This window comes from Cotesia typhae, unplaced genomic scaffold, assembly GCF_013202065.1.
Source record: "Cotesia typhae breed Kobodo isofemale line unplaced genomic scaffold, CoteBio_Ctyphae contig_9, whole genome shotgun sequence".
Taxonomy (NCBI): Eukaryota; Metazoa; Arthropoda; class Insecta; order Hymenoptera; family Braconidae; genus Cotesia; species Cotesia typhae.
In genome coordinates, this window is record NW_027423770.1 from 921,340 (window position 1) to 938,921 (window position 17,582).

Genomic DNA, 17,582 nt, shown 5'->3' on the forward strand with positions numbered 1-17,582 from the left:
TCATTATCAGCCATCTTTATTTATTTTTACAATAATCAAATATAATAAAGACTTTGATTTAAAATATAACGTACACTAACTCGTACAAATAATAAATTTAATTACAAATATTCTACTGCGATTGATATAACAGTTAAAGACGTTTTGGGAATAAGACCGAGAACGAATCCGGGGTCAGCAGGATGTATGCGATCCTTACTTGATCAATGCTCAACGAGAACTACTCTCCCAAGTACTCTAAGTACTTATTCACTCAAAAATTATTTCGACAGCCTTCATTGTCTGTCGATATTTCTAACTATATACTTTTTACTTCTATCCTGTGACCTCGGCTACGTTTGGTGACCATTGTCACTCCGGACTTAAGCCCATCGTTATAACCATAAAAAATATAACTAGCTTAAATTATAAATAATATCTAAATATTCTATGCTTTACGATTTTGCTTAAAATTAACAGACAAACTAAAATATTGGGAATTTCCAATCTCTGGGAAAACCCAGCTCGATATTATCTCCGACATATATATATATATATATATATATATATATATATATATATATATATATTTGTATCGACATGGGTTTTTCCTGTGGTTTCCCCATGTCACTGTTCTTAGAGCCTAAAGAGAGGTGAGGAACAGGGCAAATGCGATACAAAAGGCACAAATCGGACCACAGCCGCAACACTAAAAATATATAAAGAAATATTATAATCTAACTTTGTTAATATTTAATAAGCAATAATACATGCAATTATAATACTATAATAATAATAGTAAAATACTGACTAAGAATAATATTATAATAAATAATAAGGGTAAAAATAATTAGTTAAACACCAAAAGTAATAACTATTGTAACTAATTAATATAAGAATCTAAAGTATAAGAATAATATAAGATAGCATGATAGCCCTCACGTATGTCTGTGTGTGGGTACCTAGTTAGTATACAGTAAACCTACATATAAAAGTTATAAGTATTAGTGTATATTCGAATATATGTTATTGTATGCGTACTGTAAACGTTAGATGAAGACATGTATATGTTAAGTGTATTGGTGTGAACCGGAGAGGGAGGAAGTGAAACTGGAAAACTCGGACTTAAAACCGAGACTCCTTGTAATGACACTTCTCCCTGAGAGCTGTAACCGAGCACTTGCTGTAGCTGAAACCACTGAATAAAATCAAGCTCTCTGATAATTATTATTTATCATTTAAAACAGTCCCCCTAACTAAAGTTTTCCCCTTTTCTTAATTTAATCTAATAAATCCCATTATCAAAAAACTGAATTAATAAACAACAATAAATTTAAATTGATCCCGCGTGACTACAACTCACACTTCAGTCCAGAAGAGGCGTTACGAGCAATCTAGTGACCTCGCTGGACATAACAACTGGTGACAGCGGTGGGATGGTCACAGTAGTCGGGATTCAGGTGAATTAATTAATTCACCCCATTCAATTCAAAAACGCAAAAATTTCGGTGACAACCCTGATTAAAAATATTGATTGAAAAGTATTGGGAATCAGTCACCCTATGTGAACTGTATATCTATATATACATGAAAAAGAATTGAAATTATTCAAAAGTATTCTAATTTCATCATTTTCAATCCTTTTCAATCAATATTTTTAACCAGGGAAATTCGATTCCCATTGGACACACCTACGAAACCAAAAATCAGGGGTCGTCGAAATCATTGCGGAAATCGAGAATCAAGGACCACTGAAATAATCTATAAGGTCAACGATCCAGGAAACCAAGTGGAAATTGAACGCGCCAATCCAACCATCGAGGGTCATCTACGAAGGAACTGCTACCTGAGATACAGCCATCTGTGTAGTGAATTTAGTGGTAGTGCAAAAATGAGTGTTTAAAAAGGCAATTTATAAGTGACAGTGGATATAAATAGTTATAAATATTTTACCTGCATCATACCTGTTACTGTAAGTCCTAAATATAAGTTATTTGATATGCTAGCGATACAACTTATTACTCGATAAACAAATATTCATTCTGATCATTAATATCAATTGCTATTTAAATAATTAACAATACGACACTGAATTCGATACAATTCTAAAAGGTTTCAGGATTCAATTATTAATGAATAGGTATAATATTTTATCCTTAAAACGTTTACAATAGTATATTGCACAAATTTTAGTTGAAAGTTATTTTTAAAATTTATTATAAATCTAGGAATCAATCAATTAAAATTTAGAAATATCCTGAATCGTTTATTTTAGTGTTAAAACAGTAATAGTTAAACAATATCAATAAAAGTATCGAGATTTAATAAATTTTATTTGGGTAGCGCTAAAATGTCGATTCCTAACTCATCCTTGCGATTCACCCCATTAGAAGTTACTCCAATTGTAGAAACAGAAGAAGTAACCAGAAATACTCATCCCAATAACGATAGTATTGAAACCACATCGGGCCGTTTTTCAACCACCTCCGAAAGTTCCCTCTCAACGGGAGACCCGTCCCATATTGTCCAAGTGTTCAATACGCCGGTATTACCTGAAAATAATGAATATAACTACGCTACAAATATTTCGCACAGACCTACCAAGCACTTCACCCCCAACTTACATGAATATCAAGGACGCGGTAACCTTGATCCCCATCTTCAATGGAGAAAATATGCCAGTAAATAATTTTATCGAACTCTGTAAGCAAACTGGAAAATTAATACATCCATCAGGTAAATTATATTTAACTCAATTAATAAAATCACGCATCCAAGGGAAAGCTAGCAAGTACGTTTCAAGCGAATCGGAACTAACTTTCGAAGAAGTTCTGAACAATCTCAAAATTGCTTTAGCCCCAAGGCACACATTATCTCAATGGCAATCACTTCTTTCAAATATTTACCAATTTGAAGGGGAATCTATAGTAGATTACGCAACTACAGTTAAAGAAATCATTCAAGGCACTTCTGAAACAATTATTGATAAACATTCAGGGGAAATATGAACCTGGTTATTGGCTAGCATAAGAGAAGGGGCGCGAGATAGTTTTATACGCTGTTTAAAAGGGCAGTTAGGATTATGGGTTCCAAGTCAGAAACCTCCAACATTATCGCGAGCAATCGATTTAGCTTTGGAATTTGAAAAGGAACTGGAACAGAGGGATTCACTTTTCAACACTCATTCACACAATATAGTAGTTAATAACCCATCAAACTCCACCAATTTTACAGGCGGTTACCATGGAGGTAGGAAAAATAACAATTACCACAAACCAACCCAAACTTCTACTTTTAAAAGTCACCCTGCTGTAGCTGCTATACACGTTGCCCAGACGTCCAATAACGAAAACCTCCGTAAACTTGACCGAAAATCCGTAATTTGCTACCGTTGCGGGTGTCGGGGAAATTTTAGAAAAGAATGCCAGGTTCCACACGTATATTGCGAAGTTTGTGGACGGAGAAGCCACACGACTCATTTGTAAATTTAGAACTTCAAATGCAACGTACGGTCCGAACCATAATCAAACGGCTATCACTAACGGTAATGATCTAAATAATAGTTCAAATCAATTTAACGAATTAGAAACGGAACAACTAATACCCCAAATCGAGGCGTCTGTTAAACTTTCTGAATCAAGTCATGTTACGCCACCATGCATATGATGAACTATCGAAAATATAAAAATACTGACTACTCATAGACTCAGGTGCAGACGTTAATTTAATCAAAGAAAGTTGTTTATCACCCAACGTAAAAGTCAATAAAAATATTAAATATAAGCTGTCGGGAATAACGTCTGGATCGGTTACAACCCTTGGACAAGTTTTTATTAATTTTAACTCCCTTTGCTGCAAATTTCAAATTATTGGACCGGACGTACCTTTGAAACAAGACGGGATATTGGGTTTGGACTTTCTTCAAACTTTCAAGGCCAATATCTGTTTTGAAGACAATACACTACAAATTAACCATAAACAAATTAGTATACCTTTAAAAAGACATTTTATCCCGATCCCAGCGAGATGTAGAATGCAGGTTGCTGTCAGGGTAACAAACCCTGACGTGCAAGAAGGGGTGATACAAAATTTGAATCTAGGAGAGAACATTTATGCTGGAAATGCTTTAGTTAAAAATCGGAATGGGATTGCCTGGATTTTTGTCGTAAATTGTAGTGAAAAGGAAAGGGAAATAGATTTACCATTTGTGACCTTATAGGAAGTTGAAACTGAAGGGTTAGATAAAAGTAGGAAAGAAGAAGACAAGTCAAATAATAAAACTAAAGACGATTTAGTGCGCGAAAGAGTTCGAAAATTAATACAGACACTCCACCTCGATGAATTAAACACAGAACAACGAAGCAGCATAGTTAAAATAATCGCGAAATTTCCTTATCAATTTTATCTACCAGGAGACAAACTCATCGGGACCAACGTAGTAAAACATAAAATCATAACATCTGACGAGATACCCATTAACACGAGACAGTATAGATACCCACAGGTGCATAAAGAAGAGATTCAAAAACAAGTAAAAGAAATGCTAGAAGGAGGTATAATAGAAACAAGTAACTCACCATATAATTCACCCGTATGGATAGTTAGCAAGAAACCGAGCCCATCTGGCGAAAAGAGATGGCGAGTCGTGATCGATTTTCATCATCTCAACGAGAAAACCGTTGGAGATGCCTACCCCCTTCCAAATATTATAGAAATTCTAGATCAGCTTGGAGGTGCTAAATATTTCTCAGTATTTGACCTAGCTTTCGGATTTCACCAAATTCTTATGGATGAAATAGATAAAATAAAAACTGCTTTCTCTACCCCCCACGGTCATTATCATTACAAAAGAATGCCTTTCGGACTGAAGAACTCCCCAAGTACATTTCAACGATTAATGGATAATGTGCTATCAGGTTTGCAAGGTATAGAGTTATTTGTCTATCTTGATGACATTGTTATTTACGTTAGTTCCCTGGAAGAACACGAACGAAAGGCAATTAACTTGTTAGGAAGACTACAGACTGCTAGACTAATGTTACATCCTGATAAATGTCGGTTTCTTCAAACAAGCGTCACTTACCTAGGTCACATCATTAGTCAGGATGGGTTGAGACCCGATCCTGGCAAAATAAACTCTGTGAAAAACTTTCCAGCTCCTACAAATGCAAAGAAAATAAAAGAATTTCTGGGCTTAACAGGATATTATCGCCGGTTCATTCCCAACTTTGCATCAATATTCCGTCCCCTTACCCAACTTCTAAAAAAGGGTCAACTCTTTTGCTGGTCTGACGAGAAACAAAAGGCTTTCGAAAATCTTAGAAACCTATTATGCCAAGAACGCATATTACAATTCCCAGACTTTATAAAACCCTTTATCGTAACTACCGATGCATCCTTTTATGCTCTCGGTGCTGTTCTAAGTCAAGGTGAGATCAGGAAAGATCTTCCAGTTGCCTATGCCTCAAAACTCCTAAAAGGAGCAGAGTTAAACTATTCCGTTATCGAAAAAGAGTTATTTGCAATTGTTTTTGCGGTAAAACACTATCGACCTTACTTGTATGGTAAAAAGTTCTATTTAGTCACTGATCATAGACCTTTAGTTTGGGCTCATAGAATTAAGGACCCTACCTCACGACTTCTACATTGGCTATTGAAATTGAGAGAGTATCAGTATGATGTTATTTATAAGCCGGGGCGATTGAATGCAAATGCTGATGCTCTCTCTCGAAATCCTGTTGACATAAAATTAGCAAGTATTTCAGTGACTGAAAGTACAAGGTTTAATGAATCACTTCTTGAAGATGAACTCACTAAGGTTAAACAGTTCGATGATGAAAAGACTGTAAGAAAGAATGACACACCCCAAAGTTTGTATAAGGCATCAAGTTTTAAGTCAGACAAAATTCAGAAGGAAAGTGATGCCTTCCCGACAACCTGTCGACCTGACGTCGAAGACGAAGTTGCGCCCCAAACGGAGCCAGTACTCTGGGCCCAGGGAGACAGGTTATTGGTTTCAGAACGGGCACACCCTTCGGAAAGGCTGGAGAAAGCCCTGACAAGGTTGCATAATGCACCCGCAATTATTATACCAAGCTCTAAGTTTACATAGGTCGGTGAGCTCCCATTACAAGAGGTGCCAGAGAGGACGTCCTTCCCCGCTGATATGTCTGATGTAAGAGAAATTTTGAATGTGCATGCTAAAGTACTAACATTGGAGTCATCTAAAAGAAATGAGATAGAGTCAAATAGAGTTGAAGTTAAAGAAACAACAAGTGTAGATAGTAGCGAGCATCAGGCTTCTTTGTATCCTGCTGCAGTTAGTGAGACATATGATTCCGACAGTGACGATTCTTTCCCCGAACCCGTTTCTGATGATGACCTTTACTCCTCTGACGAAGAAATCGATAAAATCCCTGAAAACGCCACCCAACCTCCAAAGCGTTTAAAAAGGGTAACATTACCCGACGTGTTCTCCGAAACTAGAGATGGTATATTTATGAAAAAAAATAATATTGCCCATTTTTGGTCAGCCGATTTTAAATCAAAAACTCAAATAACTCAAGAACTTATAAATAAAAATTTTATCAACGTAGCGGAATTTCCTGACCAGGTAGAAATAGGTCAAGTAATAATTTCTAAAAAGAGAAACCTTCACATTTTCACGGTAATAGTTAAATTAAAAATAGAAGATAGGGCCCAGTTAAATGACGTTCTTACGGGTATAACTAAACTAAAAGAAGCAATGGACTATTTTGATGTAAAAACAGTTAGAATAGCAAGAACAGGGGATGGATTAGATAAATTACCATGGGGTAACATAAAATCACATTTGACTAAAACATTTCCAGAAGGGTACTACATAACACTTTGTTTAAACCAAACCGAAGTCCCTCCGGTCGAGCGCAGACTAGAAATTATACGAGAAACACATGAATCAGCAGTAGGGGGTCATAAGGGTGTCATAAAAACCTACGGTCGTATAAGGCAACAATATTATTGGGAAAACATGAAGACTGAGGTTCAAAATTTTATTAGACAATGTATTTTGTGTCAAAGAAATAAATTAGTACGTGTTAAGACAAGGCAACCCATGATAATAACTGACACACCACAAGTTGCATTTGAAAAGATTGCTCTCGATATCGTGGGGCCACTACCGATAACCAACTCTGGTGATAAATATGTACTAACCATTCAAGATAATTTAACTAAATATTCGTTAGCCATTCCTTTAGCAGAAGCTACCGCTGAAAATATTGCTAAAGTCTTTGCTGAAAACTTCATTTTCGGTTGCCCTGAATCTATTCTCACTGATCAAGGTAAAAATTTTACAGGACTAGTTATGAAACATTTAGCAAAATTATCTAAAATCAGGAAATTCCAGACCACTGCTTTTCACCCGCAGACAAATGGTTCTTTAGAACGAAGTCATTTAGTATTGGTTGAATATCTTCGACATTTTATTTACCAAAATCGAGATTGGGATACCTGGTTAAAGTATGCAATGTTTTCTTATAATACCTCCATCCATGAAGGTACAGGATTTACCCCACATGAATTAATATTTGGGGGGATTGCCAAATTTCCATCAAGCTTTATTCGCGAAAGTAACGATAAAACTTACATCGATTATTTAGGAGATTTAGTAATGAAATTAAGAGAAACACAATTAAAAGCTGCCCCTCGCAGTCTTAAAATCACTGAGGATCCATCATGGTTACATACAGGATCCACAGAGGATTTACAATGGAACTACTGTGGAATGTCAGTGGATCCACTGTGGATTTGTGCCGTTTTGCCACTGTGGTTCTATGATGGTTACGCAATGGTTATTTCGTGGGTCCACTGCGGATGTTCAATAGTTCCATTGTGGATGTACAATGGTTCCACTGTGGATCTACAGCAGTTCCACTGTGGATTAACAGTGGTTCCTTTGAGGATTAATAGTGGTTCCTTTGTGGATTAACAGTGGTTCCACTGTGGATTAACAGTGGTTCCACTGTGGATCAACAGTGGTTTTACTGTGAATTTATAATGGTGCCATTGTCATTGAACAGTGGTTCAATGGCGGTTTACGATTGATCCACTTCCGCTCCGTGGAATATGAACCACTCAGAATTTAAAAGTAATGGGAAGGTGCCGGGATAGTTTGGAAAATCATTAATTTTATCATTTTTGCTTTTTACTGAGAAATATATTGATTAAAAAAAACATGAAAAATAACGCACAGTATAAATATTATAAATTAAATTAAAAATATTATTTTATTCCCGCAAAGGACGCTGATTCCTGGGTTTCCTCTTAGCCTCACGCAATTTATTTGTAATCCAGGCTTTTATGTTTTATTAATATCATCTATTGAGCCTGGAGTGTATAGTATATTATTTTTTTTCTGCAGGTACCTGCATATCTCTGTAATCATTAAAAAAACATACATTAATACGGTCACTCTAACTCAAACTACACTCAAAGATAATCTTCCAAAATTATTGCTATGGGAACATCGTAATCTATCTCATCATACATTCTAGCGTTGGACCAGACTTTAAACATTTTCATTTTTACGATGTGGAAATCGTAAATTGTGTAAGGGAAAATTAAAACTGAAAATTTTGGTTAGATTTGCAACTATTAACTAATTCCGAAATTCCCTGACTGACTGACGAAAAGTTACAAGTCTTACCAAAAGAATTATTTTTGAATATATTCGTTAAAATCCCTTCTTCTTTCTTAAAATAATGTTATTATAGGAATTTAGCAATAACAGTTGAGACGGTGTTAAATTCTTAGAGCGACAATTCATTCTGAAAATCTTTTTGAGAATTTTCATGTAATTAAAATATTCAATCAATTCGGACTGAGATTAAAATTCTCCGATGTTTTCCTGATTTTTTCAGGCCTTCTTGGTTCTCCAGATCAATCATTGTAAGGAAGTTGAGATAAGAATAATATTTGTTAAGAAATTTAAACAACGATCTCTTTTAAATGCGATCATAGATTAGGTATGCCGAAAAGAATGAAAAACTATTTTTAGATATGGTATTGCAAGGCTTATGTCATTGATAAAAGATTTAAATAAAAATGTAAAAATTATTTGAAAAAAATCACATTTTTAAAATTAATGATTTTCAAAGTATGCAGTTAATCTCTATCAGATTTAAAGAATACAAGTTTTTCATCAGATCTCAGAATTTTCAGGTCGTAGAAATAAATTCTGAATCGACATATTATTGTCTGAAATGCGCAGAAATTCAAACGAAAATTTCGCTCAAATGTTATCATTAAAAATTACGTTTTACTGTAGACGTCAAAAAAAAATTAATTTGGGGAATTATTCTTGCGTCAAAGCACGTGTCAGATAAAATCACTTCTATTCTCTAAAAAAAATAATTCATAAGCAGTTACATCTCTTCACTGGCAGCCTTTCCTTGTATATGCTTTTATGACATCAGTAACGCAACATTACAGTTTGAAATTTTTAAAGAAATATTAATTTAAAAAATTGAACTAATTGCGGGAAGCCGAAAAATAGCCATAGATCAAGCGGCTCCTTCAAATGATTATTTTTTTTTATGTTTCCTAAATAACTCAGTTGTATTCAGCTCGTAACATATAATATCATTTTTCGGGAAATAGCATTAATTATGAAGTCTGGAATTTCGTTAGCAGACAGATTGAAAAGGTTTGACAAATAAACTACGTTATTTAGGCATTTAATTCACTAAATTCCGTGAACTCACACACACACACACACACACACACACACACACACACACACACACACACACACACACTGACGCGCTAATTTGCAGCCATTAAGGTAAAAATCGTCACAATCGTATTTTCGGATCGCAGAACGTACGATCTGAAAAAAACATCACAGTGGAAATTCACCGCATTTAATAACTTGCCAATTTGTATCCCACATTAAAAAGTTTAAGAAGTTAGTAGTTCCCCTTTAATTTTTAAATATTTAATTCTTATGGCAATTCGACGTTTAGGAGTCTAAAACGACTACTATAATTTAGCGTTGACTTATTATGCAATCGCTGTAAAACCACAATGGTGCTACAGTGAAATCACGATTGAATCACATGAAACCATGATTGATCCGTGATGTAACCATGAGTTCGACCACAGTAGAACCATTATTGAATCACGATAAATCAAGTACAAAACCACGAACCAACCTGTGGTTCAATTACAGTAAAACTATTGTGGAACCACGGCATAGTCACAATTCCACTGTAAAACCGTAAGTGGAACCATGAAAGAACCACAATAGATGCTTGACTAACCCACTATAAGACCGCTGCTGAACCACGATGGAACCACAATATATCCACAGTTGATCTACTGTAATACCACTGTAGAACCACAAAAGATACACAGTTGATCCATCATGAAACCGCTGACGAACCACCATACATCCACGGTGGAACCACTGTGAAACCACAATAGATACACAGTTAATCCGCTATAAGACCACTATTGAACCACGGTGGAATCACAGTGCAACCACAGTTGATCCATTGTAAAACCGCTGTGGAACCACTATAGAACCACAACAGATACGCAATCAATCCACTATAAGACCACTGTTGAACCACGATAGATACGCAATTGATCCACTACGAAACCGCTGATGAACCACAATGGAAACACGGTGGCAAAACGGCACAAAACCACAATGGATCCACCATGGTTCCATTGTGACTCCACAATGATTCCACTATCACCGTGGATCCACCGTGGATCCACTGTGGTTCCTAGACTGCGAGGGTGCTGCAAATTTAGAAAAAGCTAAATTAAAATCTAAAGAGTACTATGATCGTAGGGTAAACCCTATGGAATTTGCTCAAGGAGATTGGGTATTCTTAGTAAATGACGCAAAAACCAATAAACTCGACCCAAATTATACGGGCCCTTATAAAATTTCAGAGGTTTTCAATAACGGAAATGTATCAATACAATTAAGTCCTTCCCGTAATAAGGTAATCCACACCAACAAGTTGAAGCTAGCATATCTATAAGTATTAAATGTGAAAATTATCACCTAATTTATAACAAATGAAAGATATAACATCCTGCTTTTTTCATATGTTATACATGGATGTATTTGTATACTTATTGTATGTGTGTTAATAGAAAATCATGTATTTAACTATAAGAAAAGTAACTCTGTCTATAGTATCACTTGTTAACATTGTTGACGATATATACTAAATTAATAAGTACCTAGTTAATATAAAATAATGTTTTGAAACAAAAATGTTTGATAAACGTTATATTTAAAATATTGTAAATGTGTTGCAACGATTTAAGAGGAACTTCTCACATTTTTATTTACTTTGAAGACACCTGATCTAATTAATAATTTGAAGTGATATTAGTAGATATAAATGGTTCTATTATAATTTTTTTTTAAAGCCTTACTAAATTATTTAGAGAAAATTCGCAATAAAATATTGTCGAATTTTAGTTTACGGGGAAGGTGTTATGTCGTAAAATATCATAGGTGTCGTTGTCGATGCATTACGCGGTAATTAATTTAAAATCAAATTACTTAACTCTATTTAAATATAAATATAAAATAAGTCTTTTATCTTGAAATCTCGAAAAACCGTTGCAACTCATAAATTTAGTTTAAACGCTCTCTCAAAACATACAATAAACAAAACCATTTACTAAAACTTCTCAGAAACATAAAAAGTACTTGAATAAAATGCACACGTGTTACTTAACAACTAGACCTTTGTGAAAACTCATAAAAAGGAAAACATGTGTTGAACATTTCTCAAGGGTTTTCCTAGTTAAAATTATTTTAGCTAAATATTCTCAAGAGGTCATAAATTATAAGATATAATAAATACGAAATAGAAAGCATAAAGCCTTAAAACATCCAACACTGGGACCATTTGTTAGATAAATAAACAATACTTATATACTATCTTATAATTATTAAATAATATTAATGTTTTAGTTTAACTAAAGAATAGTTTTCATATGGATTAATAAACAAATAATGATAGATTCATATTAATATTAATATGATGTATATAAATATATATATATATATATATATATATATATATATATATATATATATATATATATATATATATATATATATATATATATTTGTATCGACATGGGTTTTTCCTGTGGTTTCCCCATGTCACTGTTCTTAGAGCCTAAAGAAAGGTGAGGAACAGGGCAAATGCGATACAAAAGGCACAAGTCGGACCACAGCCGCAACACTAAAAATATATAAAGAAATATTATAATCTAACTTTGTTAATATTTAATAAGCAATAATACATGCAATTATAATACTATAATAATAATAGTAAAATACTGACTAAGAATAATATTATAATAAATAATAAGGGTAAAAATAATTAGTTAAACACCAAAAGTAATAACTATTGTAACTAATTAATATAAGAATCTAAAGTATAAGAATAATATAAGATAGCATGATAGCCCTCACGTATGTCTGTGTGTGGGTACCTAGTTAGTATACAGTAAACCTACATATAAAAGTTATAAGTATTAGTGTATATTCGAATATATGTTATTGTATGCGTACTGTAAACGTTAGATGAAGACATGTATATGTTAAGTGTATTGGTGTGAACCGGAGAGGGAGGAAGTGAAACTGGAAAACTCGGACTTAAAACCGAGACTCCTTGTAATGACACTTCTCCCTGAGAGCTGTAACCGAGCACTTGCTGTAGCTGAAACCACTGAATAAAATCAAGCTCTCTGATAATTATTATTTATCATTTAAAACAGTCCCCCTAACTAAAGTTTTCCCCTTTTCTTAATTTAATCTAATAAATCCCATTATCAAAAAACTGAATTAATAAACAACAATAAATTTAAATTGATCCCGCGTGACTACAACTCACACTTCAGTCCAGAAGAGGCGTTACGAGCAATCTAGTGTTATGCCTCCGTCTAGTGATGTTGATATTTAGCTGAGAATATTACCGACGAGAGTTCATGCGCCCAAGAGTATGGAAATACTCGGTTCCAGTGCGGGAAAAAGGAATTTAAATTTAAATTTATTTACATAAAACACCAATTTTAGTTTGCAGATTAACTTAATTTGCTTTGACATTTATTGATCAATTACCATCGAATAAAAAAAAAAGAGATATATAAATAAAAGGAACAGAAAATATAACGCGATCGACATAACGTCGATCTTGGGTTCTCGAGGAGAATTCAAGTCACAATTTTTAAGTCCGAGCCTCTAGCTTCACGTCTCCCCTCCATACTTCACAAATACACTCTTACACTCTGTCATAACTTACTACCCTTATGTCTAATACATAAAGGGTGCATTCGCATTGGACGCTCACACGCTTTGAGCGCGGTTAAATGTCGTTTTCAGCGTTCGACTTGGTGCTGTGAGCGTAAAAAAATCACTCTCGTGGCTGAGTTCAAGAGACAAATTTCTCGCTCACAGACGCTCACGCCACAGAGGTAGGGCAGCAAAAGCGTGAGCGCTAAATTTCATTATTTATCAACACGAACACTTGTGAGCGTAAGCTAATCAAATTTAACTGTAGTGATTTCTTAAAGCATAAAAGTTAATTAAAGATCCAGTAACAATGGCAAACCTTTTACCAAAATTATTTTCTGTAAATTTGACTGACTCAGAATCAAATCGAAGTTACACAATTTCTGTTACCGCTGATGAAGCGAAGCGTCTTGAAAGAGGTACGTATTTTATTATGAATTATAAATTTGAAAAAATATCTATGTCGTTTTGTCCTTGCTTGAAAATTAAATTGTATTTTTAGACAGCTAGAAGTATTATTTATTCTCAAATTCTATTTCTTAACACTTCCCTTGTGGAAATAATTCTCTGAAAAAACTCTTGAAAAGTCTTTATAACTCTGAATAAGACTTTTCGAAAGTCTTCACATCCCTAACTAAGTAAAGGAAAGACTTAATAAGTCTTCAAAACTCTGCGATACTCTTCAAAAATCAAATTTTCCCTGCAATTTCGGAATTTCTCAAAGAGTTATTAAGACTTGATAAGACTTGTTCAGTTTTACAGGAAAAGAAGAAAATATTTCTTTTCAAAAAAATTACTTATCAGAATTAAATAAAACTATAAAAAAGAATTAATGCATGTTTTAAAAAAATTTTTTTTAAATAATATTTTCATCACGAAAATACATTGATGGGCATCGAATCACTCATAGTTGAGCAAGTCAAAACATCAACAGCAAATGAAGTGCACTTGCTGTTGGAAACAGATATTACTCAAAGAGTAAATCCAATCGGTATTTAATTTGGACTATCAAATATTAAAGTCAACTTTCTAGATAGGAGAGAATTTTCTATCCACACGCCATCTGCTGGAATTAATTGATACCTAACATATTTTAGTTTACGAATGTACAGTTAGAATCTTTGAGTGTTCTCAGTTTCTAATAGGTGGCATATGTGGTTAGAAAATTCTTTCCTACCTAGAAAGTTGACTTTAATATTTGATAGTCCAAATTAAATACCGGTTGGATTTACTCTTTGAGTAATATCTGTTTCCAACAGCAAGTGCACTTCATTTGCTGTTGATGTTTTGACTTGCTCAACTATGAGTGATTCGATGCCCATCAAAGTATTTTCGTGATGAAAATATTATTTAAACAAAATTTTTTTAAAACATGCATTAATTCTTTTTTATAGTTTTATTTAATTCTGATAAGTAATTTTTTTGAAAAGAAATATTTTCTTCTTTTCCTGTAAAACTGAACAAGTCTTATCAAGTCTTAATAACTCTTTGAGAAATTCCGAAATTGCAGGGAAAATTTGATTTTTGAAGAGTATCGCAGAGTTTTGAAGACTTATTAAGTCTTTCCTTTACTTAGTTAGGGATGTGAAGACTTTCAAAAAGTCTTATTCAGAGTTATAAAGACTTTTCAAGAGTTTTTTCAGAGAATTATTTCCACAAGGGTTGAATAACGAGTGAATTAATAAATTTCTTTAATTGCAATGATATTAAAAAAAAGGTCTGGATTTTTCTTTTATTTTTTTCTTCTTTTTTTGGTGAAATGTGTTTTATTATTTCCAGACGTAGCTTTTGCAACTTTAAAACTGGAAGAGGCAAAAAATTTAGAATATGCTGAGCTTATTAGTGGTAGGTTTTATTTTCTTTTTGAGTTTAATCTGCATGAAATGTTTTTTATAATTTTAGAAAAATCTCACGGTTATGATAACTAAAAGTTCCTATTTGTAATTGAATTATTATTTATATAATTTATATTGTTCAGAACAAGAAGTAGAAACGGTTGAAGCTTTGGATCCCGGTTTGAATTTTGATGAAATTGTTGACGAATCTCCTAAAAGTATAAATGAAGATTCAGGTAATTTAAAACTGAAGCAAATGAAATAAATAATAAAAATACAATTCATGGTAAAGTTAATTATTTGTTGCAGTATTTAAATGGCCTCATGAAGCAATTCTTATGCTTCTTGATGAATACCGAAAAGAACAATCAGATCTCACGAGCGGTAAAATTTCTCAAAAGAAAGTGTGGCTGAAAATTAGTGATCAACTCCGTGCTCATGGTCATAATGTCACAGGTCCTCAATGCCAGTCAAAGTTTTCAGGAATGAAGAAAACTTACAAAAAATAAAAGACCACAATAATAAGTCGGGCAATTCTGCCAAGCATTGGCCGTACTTGACTGTAAGCTTAACTAATAAAATTGAACTAATAACATTTTTAAAAAACGATAAATTACATTAATTTCTTTAGTTAATGGATGACCTGATGGGGGATAAGCCTTTTATATCACCACTTGCTACTTGCTCTTCAACTGAAAAAAAAAGGACATTATCTGAATGCAGTAATGAAAGTAACACAAGTAGTGATGCGGACAGTTTTACAACCCGTGAGTATGATTTTACTTTTTACGAAAATTAGTATACTGTTAATATAACACTATAATTTTTTTGCTTACAGAAAAAAAACTAAAGATTACACCGACTAATCAGTTAATAACTTCATTAGAAGAGCGATTATTGAAAAGTGAAGAGAATAAAGAACGTCGATTTAAAGAATTTATGGCTTTTAAAGCTCAAAAGGCAGAAGAGGCTCTTCAATATAAAAACGAGCTTTGGATTTATTAGAAAAGCTTATAAATTCTAAAAATAGCTCTTAGTGTGATCATATTTTAGTGCTATACTTTTAAAAGTCTGATTATTGTTTTTACTTAAGATTTTTATTTATAAAGCTACTTTTTCATATAAAATATTTAAAGTACTAATGTATTTTAATATATAAACTATATACCTCCATAATTCAGGAATTACTTAAGTAAATATATTTTATAAGCGTTACAGATACAGTATTTTAATTTAAAAGAGATAAAAATTTTTAACATTAAAGATTTTATAGTTTATTGTACTGCTTATTTGTGAGAAAAAATTTATATCTTTGAATATAATAAATGAATGCTTTTAAAAATTAAGAAATGTTATTTTTTATTAAGCAAATTCACTCAATAGGTCATATACAATTGTTCAAAAATATAAAATATTCCATTCAAAATATTGATTAACAATTTTAAAAAATTTACAATTCTGTGGTGGTTCAAAAATGATTAAAATATAAAAATCCGTACCATATTTTTTTGGCATAGTAAAATTTGTAGTTGATTTACAGTAAGAATTACATTTACTTTTATTACACATTTCTTATAATTAATTGGTCACAAATACGATTCCGTTTTTCGGCAGCTTCAGCTAATAATGCTCTATTTTGACCATTATCGTTTATGTCATTTATATTTACATTTTCTTCGATTATTTCGTCAATGAGAAATGCATCTTCTTTCAATAAGCATATATTATGCAATACACAACAAGCAATGATGTATTCAGATATTAAATCTGTTCGATTCATATCTAAAACAGTAAGTAAGCTGCGAAATCTTTTTTTAAGTAATCCAAATGCACGTTCAATAGCTATGCGTGCTGAGGAATGACAAAAATTGTAATTTTTTTGTCGTGCTGATAAGTGTCCATTATCCCGATACGGTGTTAGTAAATGTTTATGGAGAGGATAAGCCGCATCACCAACTAGATGACAATCATTTGGAAATTTCTCTGGATCGCTGAGATAACCATGTACTTCAGATAAACGAAATACTCGTGCGCCATGTACAGAGCCAACATTACCAGCATAGCAGTGGATAAATTTACTTTGTGCATCACAAACAGCCTGTTTTGAATTAAAATGTAAAAATGAAAATATTTAAGGATTGTTACACGTGACTGCTTACTTACTTGTAATTGAATTGAATGATGTCCTTTTCTATTGACATAAGATTCCGAGTGTTTACGTGGTGTAGGAATATTTATATGCGTTCCATCAATTGCACCGATAACTTTAGGGAAACCGCTCGTAGCTTCAAATTGATTAGAAATTTCTTCAAACTTGTCGTTTTCAGGCCAAGTTATAAAATGTGGAGCTATTTTAACTAATGCTGATGTAACCCTTCGTAAACTTGAAAACGCTGCGGCAAAACTAACGCCAAATTTTTGGCATATAGACCTTCAAAAACAATTCATTCAGT

General features: G+C 33.1%; 1 protein-coding gene and 1 long non-coding RNA gene across 4 annotated transcripts; one reads left to right on the forward strand and one right to left on the reverse strand.

The window, feature by feature from the left end:
* On the reverse strand, positions 1 to 11,980 carry LOC141533500 (uncharacterized). Of its 3 annotated transcripts, none has more exons than XR_012480292.1 (3): positions 11,221 to 11,980; positions 2,604 to 2,691; positions 1 to 2,531 (listed from the first exon to the last, which is right to left on the reverse strand). It is a non-coding gene; the product is annotated as an uncharacterized LOC141533500 (long non-coding RNA). The 3 variants fall into 3 exon arrangements; XR_012480293.1 differs by having other exon boundaries at positions 2,604 to 2,680; positions 11,039 to 11,980; XR_012480291.1 differs by having other exon boundaries at positions 11,039 to 11,980.
* A 1,349-nt stretch (positions 11,981 to 13,329) lies between these two features.
* Positions 13,330 to 15,896, forward strand: LOC141533504 (uncharacterized). Its single transcript, XM_074252423.1, has 5 exons — positions 13,330 to 13,713; positions 15,074 to 15,139; positions 15,273 to 15,365; positions 15,439 to 15,691; positions 15,761 to 15,896. Exons 1-4 carry the CDS (start codon positions 13,605 to 13,607, stop codon positions 15,636 to 15,638), a joined length of 468 nt encoding a protein of 155 aa, XP_074108524.1. The 5' UTR covers positions 13,330 to 13,604; the 3' UTR covers positions 15,639 to 15,691; positions 15,761 to 15,896.
* The last annotated feature ends 1,686 nt before the right edge of the window (positions 15,897 to 17,582 follow it).